At 30.2% G+C, this 20,219-nt stretch overlaps 6 protein-coding genes across 6 annotated transcripts; 5 read left to right on the forward strand and 1 right to left on the reverse strand.

Annotated features, from left to right (window-relative positions):
- Positions 1-10,412: 10,412 nt before the first annotated feature.
- On the forward strand, positions 10,413-10,628 carry OCT59_015791 (uncharacterized protein; the record flags this gene model as incomplete). Its single annotated transcript, XM_066132048.1, has 1 exon — positions 10,413-10,628. One exon carries the CDS (start codon positions 10,413-10,415, stop codon positions 10,626-10,628), a length of 216 nt encoding a protein of 71 aa, XP_066003078.1.
- Positions 10,629-13,155: 2,527 nt separating this feature from the next.
- Positions 13,156-13,605, forward strand: OCT59_015792 (uncharacterized protein; the record flags this gene model as incomplete). Its single annotated transcript, XM_066132049.1, has 2 exons — positions 13,156-13,239; positions 13,351-13,605. 2 exons carry the CDS (start codon positions 13,156-13,158, stop codon positions 13,603-13,605), a joined length of 339 nt encoding a protein of 112 aa, XP_066003079.1.
- Positions 13,606-14,417: 812 nt separating this feature from the next.
- OCT59_015793 (uncharacterized protein) lies at positions 14,418-14,870 on the forward strand (the record flags this gene model as incomplete). Its single annotated transcript, XM_066132050.1, has 2 exons — positions 14,418-14,469; positions 14,539-14,870. 2 exons carry the CDS (start codon positions 14,418-14,420, stop codon positions 14,868-14,870), a joined length of 384 nt encoding a protein of 127 aa, XP_066003080.1.
- A 160-nt stretch (positions 14,871-15,030) lies between these two features.
- OCT59_015794 (uncharacterized protein) lies at positions 15,031-15,432 on the forward strand (the record flags this gene model as incomplete). The annotated part of the gene is made up of 1 exon (XM_025310507.1): positions 15,031-15,432. The coding sequence occupies one exon, from the start codon at positions 15,031-15,033 to the stop codon at positions 15,430-15,432; it is 402 nt and encodes a 133-aa protein (XP_025181691.1).
- A 2,775-nt stretch (positions 15,433-18,207) lies between these two features.
- OCT59_015795 (uncharacterized protein) lies at positions 18,208-19,178 on the reverse strand (the record flags this gene model as incomplete). The annotated part of the gene is made up of 3 exons (XM_025325332.2): positions 18,208-18,374; positions 18,798-18,910; positions 18,982-19,178. 3 exons carry the CDS (start codon positions 19,176-19,178, stop codon positions 18,208-18,210), a joined length of 477 nt encoding a protein of 158 aa, XP_025181692.2.
- Positions 19,179-19,327: 149 nt separating this feature from the next.
- On the forward strand, positions 19,328-19,688 carry OCT59_015796 (uncharacterized protein; the record flags this gene model as incomplete). Its single annotated transcript, XM_066132051.1, has 2 exons — positions 19,328-19,363; positions 19,416-19,688. 2 exons carry the CDS (start codon positions 19,328-19,330, stop codon positions 19,686-19,688), a joined length of 309 nt encoding a protein of 102 aa, XP_066003081.1.
- Positions 19,689-20,219: the final 531 nt, after the last annotated feature.

Consider the following 20,219-nt stretch of genomic DNA (forward strand, 5'->3'; position numbering starts at 1 on the left):
AATAAATTAAAATACTCATAAAATTTATTCAAATAAGGACAATAGAATATATTATAAATCTCTTATTTTATGAACAAGTTTTCTTCCCTGTTGTCTTTAAAGTTTTTCTTCCATAACAATTTTCGATTTTTTGAAGATTTTTTCCTCATTATATTAAACCTTTATCAAATATGGTCTCATTCAACAAACTAATCAATCTTTTTTTTTTTCTTGATGAAATTGATTAAATTACATAATCTAAAATTTATTAAACTAGTATTAGTAATAATTATATATATTGTGGTATACGATTCACAATATTAAACTCCTTCTATAAATTAAAGCCGCATGCCTCCATCCTGTTTAATACTTTATTAAGATTTAAACTTTATCTCATAAATACTTTTTTCCATGACAACATCAAAAATGGTTTCATTCATTAAATGAGGAAAAAAAAAATGAGATGGAAAATGAAAATTATAATGAAAAAAAAATTTGACGAAAATAAACTTTTATTATACTTTATACTATATATTTATAGTTTATACTTTAATTTATACTTTTTAATATACTTTTTAATATACTTTTTTTTCTTTTTCTTTTCTTTTAGTTATACTTTCTTTTAGTTTTAATTTAATACTCCAGTTACTCAGTTAAATACTTGCTATTATACTTGTCCTTTTTTCCTCCTTCATGATAATGATATCATTCATTGTCTCATTTCCTTTAATTTAATTTATTTAATTTATTTTACTTAATTTATTTATTTATTTATTTATTTATTAATCACAAACTTTTACAACACAATACAGAATACGCACAAATTGAGAAATAATTGACATTTGACCTCTTTGTCATTCCTAACACAAAACTTTCTTACCTCTCTTCCTCTTCTCATTTTCATTCTCTCTCTTAATTATTATTAATAATAATAAACTTTAAAAATAAAATTAAAATTTAACGCCAAAATAGACTTTTCTCAGAGAAAATTATAAAAAAAAACCTGTTTAATCTCTTACACATCCCTTATTTTGATGATCATAAAGAGAGACAATGATTTTAGTCACGACAATCAATCATTTGACACCCTTACTAAATGAGAGAAAAAATTCCAAATATGAGTAATAAGACTTTCTTTAATGGAAAAATTAATTAAAATTTCAAGATTTTTACAAGAAAAAAAAAAAATTATTTAGATATTTAAATAAAGTTTGTCCAAATCAAGAAAATCGTAATTAAAATGTTTAAATTTAAAAAATCTTTTTTAAAACACTATTTTAAAAAAAAAAATAAATAAAAAATTCCTGTTTGAAATAAAAATTTTTTTCGATTAAGGTAAAATTCATTTATATTTACTCTTACACAAATTATTATTTAAAATTTTTTTCTTTTTTATTACACATAATTAACTTTAATTTCGATTTTAGAAATATTAATTTAGTCTCGTGAATTAACTTTGTATACTTTTTACATCAGATCTTTTTAAATAAGGATTTCTTTTAAAAGTTTATTGCATTAATTAAAAACGTTAATTTCAGGTTTCTTTTAAACCTTCTAAACAAGATTGAACTGAGTACAAAAACTATCGTAAGTTTTTTAATTATTGCATGATATATTATTTATCATTTAAATTATTTAAATTATTTATCATATTACACATATTGCATAATATCATTAATATCATCTTTTTTTTATCATCATGTCATCCATGAGTTCATGCCATCTTTAAACGTGTACATTAACCATGCCTTTTTTCAATATCTGTTAGTGTTTTCGTATCTTAATAAAAATTAACCGTGCATGTGTACATTATTACTACACAGATTCGTCCATGTTAATATTAACAATATTTTACCCTTTTTTGACTACTTACTTTACTTCTTCAAGGCGTTGTGCCGTTGTGCAGTCTTCTCCTCTTCGAGTGTAGTACGCCCCGCAGTATCTTAAACAAATTTGGTAGTTTATTAGAAAGTTCCAAAACTTACGGAATTTTCGGCCTTAAAAATCCGCCTCATTCTAAATTCGCCTCATTAAGTCTCATTACTCATTAGTCATGCGGATTTTAGCCACAAAATATTTCGTCCGTGGCGGTCTTTTTTTTTAGCCACCTCTAGCCACTTTCGGCCACTTTTAAAAAAAGAATTTACTCTTTGTTTCAAATTTTTTCCAAAAAAATAAAAAAGGCCATTCATGGTCATTTGAAACCTTTTCAAACTATGCAAGTTTCAAATTTTGTTGAGGACATAAAAATGTGAACATAAAAATGAGAACACAAAAAAAAAACATAAAAACATAAAAACATCAAAACATAAATAGTAAAAGCATAACCTAACACTTTAATACTCTGAGACTCTGAGTCAAAATGTTGTAACCAAAAAATCCTTTTTATTCCGATAATTCCGTAATTCCATAATTCCATAGTTCCATAATTTTCCGTCAATCCCGCTAATTCATCACTTACCCTTATTGAATGTCACAACACCAAAAAACATTGTATTATATCATTTTTTTCTCAAATATTTCTTCCCCCATACATTATTGTTTTTTATTGTTTTCTTCTTTTGCGCGTTCGTTCAAAAAGAAAAGTAATGAACAAAATATAAAAATTACCATTGTCTTTTGAATGAGAATAAATTTCATGTTCGTACAACATGTTTGTACATTCATTATCAATTTAAGAACGAATTCAAGTTATATCTGAAACGAAAAAAAATTCTCATTGTTTATTCGATTATTCATTTAAGGTAATTAAAGGATTAAGGGGTTTTTTCAAAGGTACTAAAAATGGTAATATCAATAACCCCAACAATTCGACATTTTAGTTAAACATGCATGCATACTGTTAATCGAGGAAGAAAAAAGAAAATGTAAGAATGTTTAAGTATTAGATATATATACAAACAAATAAAACTGCGCTTGTAAGTTATGAGGCTTATCTTCTAAAGATTCTTTTTTTATTTATTTATTTATTTATTTATTTTTTTCAGGGTATTCGTGATATCCTCTCAGTTTTAAAAATTTTGAAAAAAAAAATTTTTTTTTAAAACCTTTACAGAAATACGCGTTATTGAATTGTTGAAATTTTTGAATTCATTTTGATACGTTCACGTCATTCACGTCATTCCGAAGGTAAGTGGCGACAATGGTAGTATAATTTTATAGTGGTAGTATAATTCTAGCAACAAATGCTCCCGGCACAACAAAAGTAAAAGCAGATGCGTGATTAAGCAAAGATTTTAAGATTTTAAAGGATCTGCAACATCATGTGATCAGATGCGCTACTCGAATGATATGAAATTATATCCTATTGGTATGCCCATTATACTAGCAGAGATATTGTCCAAGTTTATCGATCTCTCTTTCCTTAATACAATTTGATACAAATCTTAATGATCTTCTTTGTATAGGGTTGTTTAAAACTAATAGGCTTATTTAGAACTTATTTGGATGTGGAGTTATGGACAAGATTGACTTGATCATGATTCGATTGATTCATATTGTCACTTGCTATATTTTCGCCAACATAATCAAGTATTGTGATTGCATCTCCAAGTAAGCTTTGGTGAGTTGTATCTTTAGTTCTCTGCAAGATGATCCAATGAATCTTTCCACATTTATTAAACAATTTCCTAGTCTTATGTCATAGAATTTGAAATTTTTTTTTCCTGCAATAATTTATATGTTAATTGTAGATTACAAATTATCATAATAATATTTAAAGTTAGAATGCAGTCTCTGGAATTCTGGTAATGATTTATCATGAAAAATTAAAATTGGAAGTAGGTATTGATTTCTTCACACTTTCGTACTGAGTTACTGATATATATCGCATTGTAGCATTATATATATATATATATATTGTAACTATTCCTTGATATTTATCAAATTCATGGTGATGTAAACAGATTGGGATTGCTTTAGCATTCAATACTGGGTCGTGATCTTGAAAAAAGAAAATTTTTTTATTAAAATCTTTTAGATCTTTAATATACCAAAAAATTTATGTCATTTATTTCTACTGAAAGTTTCTTTTCATTGAAGAAAATTGGTTCAAGTTCAATTGGTTAGTTCAGTTGGTTCAAGTTCGTGATGGTTATCATATACGATCATTTTAAAGTAGGTAATATCCAAACAAGATCTTTTAAATATCCAGATTTCCCATTACAAGAAATCATTTTCCAATCATGACAATATTCACGGATGAATATATCAGAAAATCCATATAATTTGGTGTCTTCTTTGAGGTATTATCAATTGAGGTATTATCAATTGAGGTATTATCTGTTGAGTTGAGGTATTATCAGTTGAGGTATTATCAGTTGAGGTAGTAGTCAGTACCATGTGATATAATTATATCACATGGTACCGGCTATTTACCCTAGATTATATGGTAACCTATGATCTAATAGTAACCTATAATCTGATAGTAGCCTATAATCTATAATAATATAATCTAATTGTAACCATATAATCTAATAACATAATAATCTAACGGTATCATTATAATCTATTTTTGAGTGTCTTTATGGCTTTCTAGTTATTCTTTTAAGTAATTTCTGCTATATTTAAATTGGTATCATATAGTCTAAAGGTAACATTACCATATAATCTAATGGTATCCTTATAATCTAGAGGTACCATTTTGCTTTTTACTCCTAACCTACTTACTCATCAAATTCTATATTGTGAGTGCTGACCTTCTGTGCCTGTTTGGAATCCAGGTTCTATATTGAGAAGATGACCTTTTCTACCCATTTGGAACTCTAGTTCCATATTGAAGGTGCTGGTCTTTTGCGCCTGTTTGGGTATCAGATTTTATATCGAGGCATTTACTTTTTTGCGCCTATTTGGTTGCCTTTCAAGATGCCAAAATGTGGTAAAAAATATCGTGATAGGTGGCGCAGTAATTCAATGTAAATCTGCGTTTAATTTTGGCCGGCACTATACCATAATTTTGGCTGATTTTTTGGGCATATGATTCGAAGATCCAGCTTGGCTCCATAATGGTGACTGTGGAGCTGTCATGGAAGTAGTGAGGAACTATTATGGAAGTGTTATGGAACTGGTAGTTTGCCAGCTTGAATGCCGAATTATTATGCCCAAAGTTCTGGCCGAATTTATGAAATAGCACTGGCCGAATTTATGGGATAGTGCCGACTGAAATTAAGCGAAAATTTTCTGTGCCTCTTTTTTTCAAAATGGGTGTCGCAAGTAGATATGTATATTGTTAGGAATGTCATATGATAGTGGTCCCAAAGGGCTCAGTGACAGGTGATTCTTTACGCATATATTGTTAATTTACTACGCCTAAAGTTTCTGTGATACTCTCTGCATATATTGTTAGAAGAATCATATGATAGTAATCCCAAAGGGTTCTGTGTCAAGTAATACTTCATACATATATTGTTAGGAGAATCATATGATAGTGATTCCAGAGTGCTCGGCGTCAGATGGCATCCAGCACAGTATCAATTCAGAGATATTCTATTTTTTCACCTACCATGAATGCTGAATTATTGTATCCAATAATCTGGCCAAAATTATCGTTAACTTACTGCGCCTAATTTTGATATCACATGACCAGGCTCTAGTTTTCTCTTCCCGCAACTTTTAAGGAATATTTGAGGAATAATTGAGTGGCATTTGGGGTTTGGGCTAGTGGATCAGTTGGTTAGAGAATTGGAGGTGCCAACTTCATATCTCTTTTTGGTTATACCTCTATATTATGCAATGGCTATACCATACCTGAGTACATACTTAAGAAAGATGGGGTTTTCTTCCAATTTTTTATATAATAATTCAAAGAAGGCTCTCTATATATACCTGAGTACATACCTAAGAAAGATGGGGCCTTCTTCCAATTTTTTATATAATAATTCTGAAGAAGGCTTCATATCATATCCGGGTACATATCTAAGAAGAATAAGTCTTACGCGGAGGCTATACCATACCCAGGATATATTTAGGAAGATGAAGACTTCTGCCATTTTCATATAATATAATTCTGCAAAAGTATTCATATCATATCTGGATGTATATCTAGGAAGGATAAGTCTTACGCGAAAACTATACCATATCTGAATATATATCTAGAAAGTATAAGTCTTCTTCCAATTTTTTATATAATGATTACGAAAAAGACTTATCATCTGAATGTATATCATTTTGCCTTTCTTTTGTATTTTACTTACTGTATTTACTATCACCTCTTTTTTGCAACCATCGAAAAAAATAAATTAAACATTTCCAAATTTTATAAAGATAGTATAACTTTTTGATCTAACATCATGCATACACCAACTAATTTTGACCAAACTGATCACTCTGAAACTGCCCACTACGACGATGCTGAAACTGATGAATACTTAAGTGACTCAAACAGTTATACTGATAATAGATCTGACTTAGGGTCAGATAATTATAATGACTATGAGTCTAATTATGAGTCGGATAATGAAGGAGCTCCCTGCGCTTCAACAAGCACTATCAAGACTCCATTGGTTTAATTACCAAATGTAAAGAGCGAAAGATTAATGTGGTATATACTTTAAGGCAGGAAAAGTTTAATGATAATTTTTCTTCCAAGGACTTGCTAAATGCCATTCAAGAAATTTTCCTATCACCACCTAGAGATATGTCAGATAAAAAGGGTCATTAGAATATCTCCCAATCTATTCATTTTTTTTTTCTGAATGAAAAAAGGGTCTAGTTTATATAATGCTTATGACCGGGATGAAGTGAAAGATAAATTGGTTATCAAAATCGACCAAGACGGTGATCGTGCCCCAAAGTTTTCTGTTGCAGATGACATTTCAGAAGTATATGGTTTACCAGAAATTCACGAATGCATTAATGGTCAAAATCTTTAAGGGCTGTAATCAATATAGATGCTTCACAGAAGGATATGGAAACAACTGGTGTTAAGACGCAAAAAGTATTCATTCGAATCTGCCTATCTTTCATAAGAGCTTTGTATCAAATTCTTGACTGTAGTTGGGAAAGTATTCTTAATGGATTAGTAATTGCTACATCTTCAGATTCTAGCAAGTGTAGCTACCACGTTTTATATGCACTGGCTCTCCTTATCGATCATCATGAACTCAAAGCATTCACAGAATTAGTATATACCTTAACCGGTGAAAAATTCAGCAAATACATTGATAAAGGATTGCCTGGTCAAAATTTTAACCTTCACTTAATTAGTTCGGCAAAAAAAGGTTGTGTAAAGCGTATTCTTCAATTCTCACTAGATAATGAGTAAAATAAACTCGATCACGCTAGAGTTCAACCACCTACTAGCTTAGAGCTTAAAGTAAGACCTCAAATGCTTAGTACAGAAAAAAATAATAATCCACTAAGAATATCCATGGGTCAAGATGTATTACAGAAATTCGTAAATCTAGTTTTGCGGAAGTATTCTAACTATCTTAGGAATTGGACTATCGAAGAAAAGGACTCAGAAAACTTCGTATATTTTAACCGAAAAGCTCCACTAAGATGCCTACTCTGCAAACGTTGTAAACGGTCGAATATCAAGCACGAAAAGATGATAAAATTCAACCACCAAATGTAATTATTAAATATTAAGAATGAACAAATTAATCGTGGATTGGCGTAGATGGATAAATAATTAGCCGAAAAGGATAAACATTTAGGAAGAGTAATGATCTACATGATGTAATATTTATTGAATGATTGACAAGGAACCAATAGGATAAATAGAGTCGATCAATTGCGGCTTAGCAATCTTTAACAATAAGAACGATAAGAAAGAATAATTATAAGCCACAAAAGATAGATTATAAGCAAAACACATAAAGCGAATTAAAAGAACATATAAAATAATGTCAGAAAGATTAAAGAACACAAAATAATGTAAAAGATAATATAAAAAGATAGTATAAAGATGGAACGTAAAAGATAATATATTAAAAAAAACATATATAGAAAGATAGCATATTAAAAGATAGCATATTAAAAGATAGCGTATTTAAAATATAGATAGTATATTAGAAAGATTGTTCAAAGATAATATGTAAAAAGAACATAAAAGATAGTATATAGATAGAATAGAAAGTAGCATAAAATTTGTATAAAAAGAGAACGGAATTCAAAATAATTCCATAGTTCTCATCCACAGAACTCAATAAAAATATAAGTTTCATTTAATTATTTGTTAGTAAAGTTTAATGTTAATTGAAGGTAATAGGTTCGCCCTAAACTTTAATTAATGTTCGCTTAATTAATTTTAATTAAATAAATGAAAATTTTAAGATGAATTAAATATATGTCTTTGAAAAGTATTAATTCGTAGCGAGAGCTATCAAAGTTTGAAATTAAAGGTAAAAGTGGATATAATTTGGGGAAAATTTAGAGAAGTTAATTTTATTTTATATCGTTCAACGTTTTATATTACTAACGCTATTTATGTTGTGAACCAAGAATGTTGTTGTATATTGTTCGTTGATTTTGTTGTTTGTTAATTATGTTGTTGATTAATTGTTCACTCGTTTAATTGTTCGTTCGTTCGTTTATTCGTTCGTTCGACCATGGGAATGCCCGTTCGATGTGGCAACTCTGTAAATTGATGACAGAGGGAATTGGGGAATCTCAACGTATACATAACAAGGATCAGCAGTGGTTCAGTCGAGTATGCGCTAGAAGTGGTGAATTCATTATAAAATGTTTTTGGCAAAATAGTGATGAGTGTGGGGTAATTTTTGAATGCGACTTATCTATTGCAGAAAAAAATCAGCAAGAAAATAAAAAATCTCTGCAATTTTTTCACAAGATCAAGGTTCTGGGCTTTTCTAAAGCCTTCGTAAATTTCCCATTTTGGGTCAAGTATAATGAGCCCCTTTCAGCAACAGAAATATATGAGGAGAAATATGTAAGACCATTACCTAATGAAGGCGATATCTATGTAGATTCACCTTGGAAAATGGGAAAAACATATGTTCTAGAGCATCTTACTATATCTGACGATGTGAATTTGCTAGTATTATCCACGCGCCACTCTTACTTGAACGCTGTTACTACAAGACTCAATCTCAAAACATATTGTGATATCGATGGTAATATAAATCTACCTGATCATAAGAGGGTAGTATGCCAGATAGAAAGCTTACATCAGATTACTAATAATTGTAAATGTAATAAAAAATGCAAATGTCTTCCAATCCAATATAACTTGTGGCTTGATAAAATAGTGTCTATAATTGCTCAAGCACAAAGTCATTTGGCAGGTCAATCGATAGAAAAGTTATATAAATTGATCCAAGAGGCTAGGTGCATTATTGTAATGGATAATGACCTAACTGACCTCAACATGAATGGATTAAGGCCCTTCGTAAGGGCATACCTCTCTCTATTATCTACAATACTTATCAGCCTCAGAAAGGTAAGACATTCCGTCTAGCCCTAATAAAGAAACAGTATTAACTGAACTTTGGGACTGGGTCAAGAATACGTCTTTATTACCTTTTGAGAATAGAACAAGTGCGTCACTTATTTGCCATCTTAGAAAAGACATGCAAGGAATTGTTCGCGCCCTTAAGACTGATTTTCCAGAATTACAGATCAAGGAATATCATGGCAAGTTTGATCCAGTGGAAAAGGCTCATGACTTCAGCAATGTACACACATTAAATGACCAAAAATAGGCAAAAAAAATGGCGTGAATTGCATAAACTATTCACAAATTTGTATAAACTATTTACAAATAGTATAAGTTAATTCGCAAATAGCTAAAAACAGCCAAGAATAGCCAAGAATAGCCACTGCTTTTCGCGCCATTTTTTTTGCTGATTTTTAGCATTTTGACCAGTGGTAGGAGAATCATGGAAAGACGTAGACCTAGTTACCTATACTAGCACTTTAAAAATAGGAGTATTCTGCACTAATCCTAAGTTTGAGTGAGCATTCTGTCTTTTTAATAGTTACATAGAAACAAATGCCAGAATGAATCAGATGTTATTCCGCATGCGATGCATTAAAAATTATATATGCTATATTGAGCAGAGATCTTCTAATGTTCCAGTCACAGAGAAAGGATTATTCCAATGGTTGTTGAATGCTAAACACGAATGTCTTCCCAGGAACTTCAGAATAGAGGAATATTTTTAGATATAGATTCTATCATCCTGAATAAGGATGTACCGACTGTTCGATTATGGGTGGCCTATATGTTGGAAAAATTCCATTTCCGGCGCTTATTTAATTGGAGAATGATCGATTTTCTTAGAGTGGCGGGTATAATAATTTTCATCATAGAATCCAGTCCTAAATCTAAAGAAAATTTATTGTTGCAAATAGTAAAAGCAAAATGTTCTGTTGTTAAAGTGGAGGAGATATCAGATATAACTAATGCTAATATTCTCGATTGTAAGACTGCTGAATTTCTAGAGAATAAGCCAAGAAAGACTTTAAGGGAAATGCGCTCCTTAGACTGGCACCATATTGTGGATTGTTATGGAATTTCGCCTGAAATATTAACTGAAGATTTTATCTCGAAGTACGGAAATTATAATCATATGAAATGGTTTAGAGCTTATAAGCAATTGCGAGATGTGGATACTAACAATAAAATAGCCGTTGAAGCTATCATTCGTAAAGATTATTGGGAAGACAGACTTACAACTACTACCTGAGCTGAAAGACATTGAATTTGCCTGGAATTATTAAGGATATGTACGCCAGCTAGAGATATCGATGATAGAGTAAGATATAAAGCTAATGATGTCAAAACACGTCTGAATTCCTTTGAATCAATATTATATCTCCAGGATTTAGTGCCTAAAATGGCTTGAGTGTTTGACAATATAGATACATCGCGCAGTGCTAAAAAATCAGGGTTAAAAACAATTCGAGCAAAACTTGGCTTACTGAATTCAGTCCTGTATACAACCTATGGTTTGAAACTTAAGGCTATAGATAAGAATCTCAAATATTACCATCTGATTGGGTCATTTGATAGCAAAGATGCTCTTGAATTACCTTTATACCAAACAGGGGAAGAAGTTTATTGGGGAAATGGGAAAAATACTCAGTATAGTATAGTAAACTCCCACCCGATGAATTATTAATGGAAAATCTTTTGAAGAATAAGCAGACTAAAGATAGTTCTAGTCCCTTTTGCAAAGTGTCAATTGCGAATGATATTCAAGACTTATTTGATAATAGATAATTTCATTATAAAACAATCTGGATATACTACTAGAGTTTACAAAAATAGGTCATACATTTGAAGATAAGTCTTCTTCCACTATTTTATATAATATTTCCGAAGAAGACTTATTCTCAGAATATACTAAATATTCTTCTGCCATTAATTTATATAATATTTCATTTCGTGAGATAAATACCCAACTACATACTATTAAAAATGCACTATCTGACTTTGATGCTTGACCAATAGATAGAATAATATTTTTTGCCCACCCTTCGACAGACATTTAGAAGTCTTTGCGAGTTGAAGAGCCTCAGCCTCAGCCTTATGTTTTTGCCTCATTCGCATAATTATGTAAATGAATACTGGTGGAGTGGTCGTGGCAATACCCCGAATTAGCATTAGTGAAAAATTCACAACCACTAAAAAGACAGGGTTTCTTTTTTAAATTCTTTTCATACAATTTCCAGTGCCTATAACACCCTTCAGGGAGTCAGCATTTATTTTCACAAACAGTACCATCCCTTTTGATATATGGGCAAGTAAAGGGAGCTATGTAAGTATTTTAGAATATAAAACCCTCTTTCACTTTTAATTTCATAATAAAATATATATTTAAATTAATCGAAATTATAATGAGATAAATTATCTTTTCATACTAACGTTTTAGATACATTAGATCAACCGACAGAAGCTCACGAAAAATATATAACCCCAAATCTAATCGCATGATAGCCATAAATGGGCAAGTATATCATAAATTGCTACTCGATGGTTATATGCATTTGAGAGAAGAAAGGCTTCTGAATCTGCCTTTACATAAATTACCAATATTAAAAAGATATCTTTCTTTCATCTCCTATCGTATTTGGGGTATCGTATTAGGAAGAAGTTTACATCAGGAAATTTGTTTAGGCGTAATTTAGTGTAATATTTCGGAGGTGGTGTAAAATTTCGAAATATTACACTAAAAACGTAATATTACAAAAGTTTACGCTTTTAAATTTGAATAATTATAGTAATTTAAGAATATCTCGCTATCTACTAATCCAATCAAGACGATCTATAGCTCATTGGAATCAGCTCATCAAGACGAATCAAATGGTAGTAAAATCGCATTTCTACAGTTAATAAAACGCTCTATAGTATGCAATAAAGTTTTAAATTAATAGAAAGTCATCTATTGAACGTAGAGATATGATTTTATTACCATTCGATTCGTCTTGATGAGCGGATTCCAATGAGCTATAGATCGTCTTGATTGGATCAGTAGATAGCGAGATATTCTTAAATTACTATAATTATTCAAATTTAAAAGCATAAACTTTTGTAATATTACGTTTTTAGTGTAATATTTCGAAATTTTACACCACTTCCGAAATATTACATTAAATTACACCTAAACAAATTTCCTGATGTACTAATGATGGTTAACGAAAAAATAAATCTATTGCAAATCTTGCTCCAAGCTAATTGGCACAATTTCACTTTATGTCAACTATTAAAATTATGCTGGGAACGTGAAGAGACAAAAGTTTGAAGAAATAACGTACTCATAAAATTCCTCCATCATCCGAATCTAGCTCCTTCAAAATATAGACCAAGTACTTTATATAATGTATTCACCAAGACAAATGTTTTAGGACTGGAACATATATTAGCTCTAGCACGAGCTTTTTACTAAAACATGATTCAATACAAATAATTAGTTCATAGCCTTGGAATGGCAGTTTCATGACTATGTATATATTTTTTTCGCATATCCTATCTACTCGCAATTTTCAAATATTTGCAGAGCAAACTCCGGCCATAGTGGGTGATCTCATAGAGACCCAGCATAAGCTATATCATTATTTTTTTCGCTCCTCCAATCTTCTGATAGCTTTCTACCGACCATGAGGTAGTGAAATATTGGGAATATTTTTTTTGAATTGAAGTTTCTCAGATATACTATAACCTAAGAGTTGCATATAATCTAACAGTTACCCATAACCTAAATTCATATTATCATGTCCGCAATTATAACAAAGTACGTTGCAAACCACAAACTCAATAAAGATATGAGTAATAAAGAACTTAGCCAACACGCTTCAGTATTACTTGAGCTTTTGACAGATAAACTAAAAAGACTCAAAGGTCGTCAGCACTTACAGGGGGGCTATAGTTTTAGCAAAAAACAGGTATTTCTATTGATTCCTGAATAGAGAATTGAGCAGTGCATAAGTCAAGCAACTTCCCGGAAAGAAGGGAGTTTGTCCAGGACTGAAGTTAATATATGTGATGCTAAAGGCATCTATCAAGTATCTGATATCATCCCAGAAGGTGAGACTATTAGAGAAACAGCTCAACGTATTGTTCGGAATAATCTTAGTGAAAGAGATGTAAAAGTGATATCTAGAACCTTAGTTGAAACAGCTTCTGATCCTGTAGTTACCTCATCACGTCTCTCCAGGCTTTGAAGAGAATTGCGAATCCTCAATGCTCCAGAAAAAATAATCTCTGCTATCAGGATTCTGGATATAACCAGAGCATCTAATAAAATCCAACAGGAGCGTACTGAGTATAAAAATGAAGGATTCCATTTTCCAGACTACTTCTCGTTAGAATCGGTTAAGGAATGGCTAGATTTGTATGTTGTGTTTAACACACCTGATAAACAGGCCCTAACTGATGTAATGATCATGCTCTGTATCCGCCCTGCTGAAATTAAAAACTTACGCATAGCAAATGGAGGTGTAACTGAATACACAAAAAACTGAGGCCAACAGGATATTTCTCGGGTGTTTAGATCACTGGAAAAAAATGAGGAGCGAGCAAGACAATTGCTTACATGAATTCAGAAAGCAATCACTTCCAGAGCGTTAAAAGATCTAGGAAAACCTGGATCGATATACTTAAGTTCATTTCTGAAAAAAGATGAATATATTCCTAAACCTTATGAGCCACTACTCCCTAGTTCTTTGCGTAAATTAGGGGCGGTATTTGCTTCTGCAGTACATGGACCTAAAAATCTGTTAAAAGCCAATACTTATACCAGTGAAGCATTTCGCCACAGTCCTGACAATCATACTTCTCCTTCTGATAGATATACTATAGTTAATTTCAGAAGGAGGGCAACCTTATGATCAAGCAAAACCATTCTGGATTTCTGATGAAAACTAATCACATATATGGGTTAGAGGGTCGAGAGGACTGATTTATCAGTCTGATATCATTTATTAATTTTGTTTTTTCGTTCGCCTAAGATCTAGCATATATAAATATTACGAAAATGGCCAGAATTGAATTAACTGATCAAAAGCATCTATCTGATAGTATAGCTAGTAAGCAGGAAGTTATCAGATACACAAAGAAATTAGCCCAGATATTTTGACTAAACAAGCAAAATGCAGAAGTATATAGTGCACTTTCCAGTGAAAATAGAGCACTAAAGAAACAATTGGAAGACTATCATTCCCAATACAACACTTTAGAAAAGAGGGTAAAAAGATTAGAGAGAAATATAAAGTCCTTAGAGAGTGAATTAGAGGATTTAGACGAATGTGTAGATAGTGAGACTGTGATCGACTTGATACATAAAATAGTTCCCTCGCTAATTGGTAAAAAAGGGCTGAAAAGTGCTATGCATAAAGGTTTCTCCTATTCGGTTGAGTCTTCTGAAGAATCTGATTCAGTCAAGACAATTGTGATAAGAGAAAACGAGGCTATCCCTCATAAGCAATGAAGGAAGGCATGACCAAAAAAGGTTAAACAGTTGGTGGTTTAAAAGGGCTGAGCCAGAGGGATTCGAAAAATCAGGCGCTTTGCATGATCACTAGATTATCTTATTGAGCGTTGAATAGAGGTTTAATTTTATATTTGAATATTATATATGCTATAAAAAAATGGTATTCGTGAATTGTGTAGTCGAAGAAAAAATCCCTATTGAGGCATCAATTGATACGTCCATTGATGTGAATTGCATTAGCCAAAAACATATTGGTGAATTAGGAATTACATATCACAGTGAAAGCAATAGCATTGTAACTCCAGATGCATTTTATTCCACATTAGGAAAAGTCAATTTGCATATTGGTTTTGAAGATGGCGAGAAGCATAAAAGCACACCCGTTGAATTCATAGTTTCTGGACTAGATTGGCCTGATTATTTTCCTGACTTAGTATTGGGAGGGCCATGGTTTCAAGAAAATGGTGCAACTTTGGATATATGCGATTCAAAACTATTATTAGATGATAATTTTGCGATCCCATTCAAAGAAGTAAAAAATGAACCTAATGTAGAATAACGATTATCTGAAGTAGTGATCATCAATATGCGTAATTTTGCAAAGTGTTTTAACGGCCATTTTTTTTGTTAAAGATACCACTAGTCGAAATAGTCCAATTCAGCTAGATTTTGTATAGGCAAATTTGGCTCAAATTATAGTTGAAATTCAGCCGAAGTTAGACGAATCTTTTAACTGAAAGTTTTTATCAAGTGTTACCATTCAGACTGCCACTCGTCTTAATTTTAGCTAAACCTCAGTAGATTTTGATCTACCATTCGCATGACTTTCAGAATAAAAAATCGTATAACTTTCAGATAATATTCATTATAACGAATACTTAACATTCAGTCAGCTTTTAAACGCAATAAATTGTTATTTATTTAATAAAATATTTAATATTATATATTTAATACTAATTTATACTAATTATTATAATGTTCAATTTATATGCTATGCTAATAATAATATATTATAAGAATGTCCTATTTATATAATATAACACCTTCAAGATGACTTTCGTCATCAACTTCATTCACAACGCTAATTTTTTGATACAATAACAGTCAGTGTGCATGTCCATTTTACATTGCCGATTATATTAAAAACTCTTGTGTAATATTCGTCTAAGATATCTCACTGAAGACTTTCGTTCTAAGCCACAATATAATTAGTTTTCACTCTTAATATAATTTTTTCAACAGTACTTCTTCTATCAAAATAAGTAAAAGTTTGACCCATTCTACTTTTCTGTGAAATTTTATTCTATCAGCAAATTTACTTATTTTTGACACTAAAACCCAAGATTTTTATGCTACCAACTTTTAAATTAAAAAAAAAGTACCCAACGAACTTTGTTTTTAGCAATCCTTTTGGCGTAACCATTTTAAAAAACTACATACAATAGGACTTTTTAGCGAAAAATGCTATTATGTTTTTATATAATGAAACTTTGAAGACTCCTTCTATTAAAAATTAAATTTATTTAAGGTAGTATAACAATTAAATATAAAATTATTTATAATTATTGTTTTATTATATCTATGACGAGATATTTATTGATAAAATTTGATTTTTATCCCATTCATTTCCTAATACTTCCCTACTTGTTCTATTTATTCATTATTTAAATATTTAGAACAAGTTACTAATGATTCTAAAAGCCTCTTTTCTTTAGATTTAGTTTCACAACAAGCTTATCTTGATTTTTTGTTGGTGGGTCATCTTTATTTGTAATTACTACTTGTGATATCAAGTATATTGGTACGCATACTGGTTAAAGCTTTAAAGGGTACCTGTTAGTTTAATAGAAATAATTTGATTAGAATTTTCTGCATTTGAATTTGATGCTAATGATATTGACTCAACAATAATTTAAAAGGTCAATTGTTACTTCTTTTTTTTTTTTGAATTTTAGTCTAGTTTAACCATAAATTTGCAATTTATTATCTAAATAATCAAATAAAATAGGACCCCGGATATCTAATATAAAGGTCATAATGGACTTTTGGCCAAAAACACCCCTTTTTGCTGAAACTCAAAAAATCGTTTTTTGTAAATATCTCAGCATCCAGTAATTCAATTTTAATGAACTTTTTTTTATTTTGTAGCCCTCATTTAGCTCTACAATTTAAAAAAAGTTCATCAAAATTGGACCACTGGATGCCGAGATATTTACAAAAAACGATTTTTTGAGCCCTGAAAAATGGGCCAATCTGCCGAAAGTGTGACTTATGACCTGTTTTGGAGATATCCGGGGTCCTAATAAAATACATGGTAAAAAATTTGTATTCATGGGTGGATTAAGTCTACAATATATGCAAGTTCATTTACATCTTCAACAGCCGTTAATAAAAGTGAAGGAACTTCTTGGTTTTTATATTTACCAAATTCTTCTTTATTTTCATCACTTGAATAATCTACAACTTCTTGTTCAAGTGCATTTTGTGCATTAATATAATTTTTTCATTAAATTTAAATATTTCTAACTTAGAAAGTTCGTATCAAAATCTTCTTCAGTTTCTTCTAAAAATATTTTTTAACTATTATAATATAAAATAGTTTTTCTTCAAAAGTAATTTCATAAGTCTTCATATTAATAAATTGAAATTTAAGCAAACTTTGACGTTAAGATTCTTTTAAACAAGAAACAATATTATGTCAAAATAAACGTGAACAATATTAACATACCTCAAATAATAAACCTAACCACTTTATATTACATGATATGATATAATATTCTGTTACAAACAAATGGAAAGTTGTTGAATTTTGTGGTTTTCTATATGTTTTTAGATTTTTTACTATGATATGCAGCATGCAGATCTCTTAATTAAAAATGTTACACAACCTGATCAGGGGACATGCATACTGACTGATAAACAAATAAAATAAAGGTTAAAGCAGAATTATACTGAAATAACATCGAACGTTAAATTTTAGCGAAATAACATCAAATGTATATAATAATTACCAACACTCCATTAAAACGTGTCAGCATCATCGTACATATAGTCATCATATATACTCTCGTATCCTATATTGGAATCATATACGACATTACTATTTCCTGGTTCTACACACGTCCATTGTGGTACATCGTTCAGAGGTTGGACATCAAAATTTTGCAACGTATCGTCATAATTTCTACGTCTAGTTAGTTATGCGTTTTGTTGTGTAAATGAATAAGGATCTAATACTTCCCTAAAAAAAGTTTTTAACTAGAAAGAAATAAGTTAGTGTAAATCTATAAATTACTATAATAAGTCAAAAGTTAGTACATATCTCTGATGATCTTCATGATCGATTATACACAACTATTTGACATTTTTTTGACGCATTTTCCTCATTCGTTTCACTCAACTCTGGTGAATGATATCTGATATCTTGAATGATATTGATCATCTCTTGTTTTTCATAGTAAGTGATTCTCATGTCGTCTTTATTATATAAAGCTTTGGCAGCTTTTAGTTAACGAATTTTTTTTTAAACGCAAAATAACATGGGTAAAACGTTTATATTTAACTAAAAACAACCAAAATTCTTATGTCATTTATCCTCCCATTTGCGTGTAGATAATGATCGTTACTATCGAATTTTCCCTTCTTCTTGTAATTATTCCTACTTCGTCTAAATTTATGCAATGATATTAGCCATTTCGTCAACTGATCGTAGGTAGGGTTAAAATTCAGCTTTAAGCTCTTCATTAGTTCTGGTATTAATTGTTTTCTTATGTCTACGTTAGTTTTGCTCATAAATGTTTGATCATAGTCCAGGTCAAATTTGGCAGGCATAGTTTTCAAAATGGTCTTCATTTCCATTTAAATTATTAACAGTAATAAAAAATTTGGTAAATATTAGCACGAAACTATTTTTTAAAATATTACTAATCCTTGCATCTTTATCGTCCTTTTCATCCTTATCGTCCTTTTTATCCTTTTCGTCCATTTCAGCATCCATGTCAATAATTTTGTCGTCCAAATCTTCACTATCATTATTCCTAACATTGGCAAATAAAAGGTAATTAATTATACGAATAGTTATAAATCAAATAACAAAAATTTATGATACCTTTGATGTTTACGTTTAGGCTTTGAGTTTTTTTTCATACTTCTTGGCATTCGAAGGTTCTTATAAAAATCGATTCGTTCATAAAGTCTGTCGTTCTCTTTTCTGAATTTCTCATTTATTTTTATTAGCATTTCATTTAATTCTTTCGACTCTTCAAGTTCTTTATTAAGTTTGTCTATCTTATATTGCAATTCCATATTATCAGCTCTTAATTTCCCATTTTCTACCTTCAGATCTAAAAATTGAAGGTTTTCAAATATATATCTATATATCGTAAAAACATTCATCAATAAACAATTAAGAATTGATAATCAAAATTTACCAAAATTACTCAAATTTTTTTCCGATGATCCAAAGTTTCAGTTGCTTCAACTCGACTTTCGTCTAGAATTATCGATTTCGGTAAATGGATTTTTGGAATTTTTACTTGTAAGCCTGCAAGCTTTGATTTAATAATATTTGATGATGATTTCGTATTGGAGAGAGAAGTTCGTGAAGCACTCGGTTATGAAGATGATTTCGTATTGGAGAGAGAGGTTCGTGAAGCACTTGGTGATGAAGATGATTTCGTGTTGAAGGGGGATCTTAAAGTACTCAGTGATGAAGAAGATGATTTCGTGTTGAAGGAGGATCGTAAAGTTTCTGATGACGTGTTGGAGATTCGTAAAGCAGTTTCTTCCTTATCAACATTAGGAGGGACGAGATAAAAAACATCTCTTTCGTTTCTTTCAGTTCCTTCTTTTTTTCCCTTTTTATTAATATTCTTTGATGTGTCCTTTGATATATTTGAAAAAAATAAAACTTTTCTTAATTGTTAAAATAGCCAAAATTTATTTACTCTTATTAAATTTATTAAATTTATAAAAATATATAATAAAATTTTACACGAAAGTATTTTGAAATTGTAAGAAAAAAAAAGTTAAGTTCTAGGACGAAACTTTGAAGAATCGAGTTTTTTATAGTTTATTTATAGTTAAAAATTTGATCAAAAGCTTAATTTATACTATTAAATTCTTAAATTTGATAAGTGATTTATTGAATTTTTTATTAATAATTCGATAAGTTACTTTACATTAAGTTGATGGAAATTCGATAAATCAATTTTAGTTGATGCACTGGTAAAAAAATGATTTATCTTACACATATCTTACACATATTGGGTACTTAAAATGTAGAAAATCATACACAAATAATACACATATCATACACATATCAGGTACTAATATATATATCATACA

The sequence above is a fragment of the Rhizophagus irregularis genome, chromosome 24 (assembly GCF_026210795.1).
Source record: "Rhizophagus irregularis chromosome 24, complete sequence".
Classification (NCBI taxonomy): domain Eukaryota; kingdom Fungi; phylum Glomeromycota; class Glomeromycetes; order Glomerales; family Glomeraceae; genus Rhizophagus; species Rhizophagus irregularis.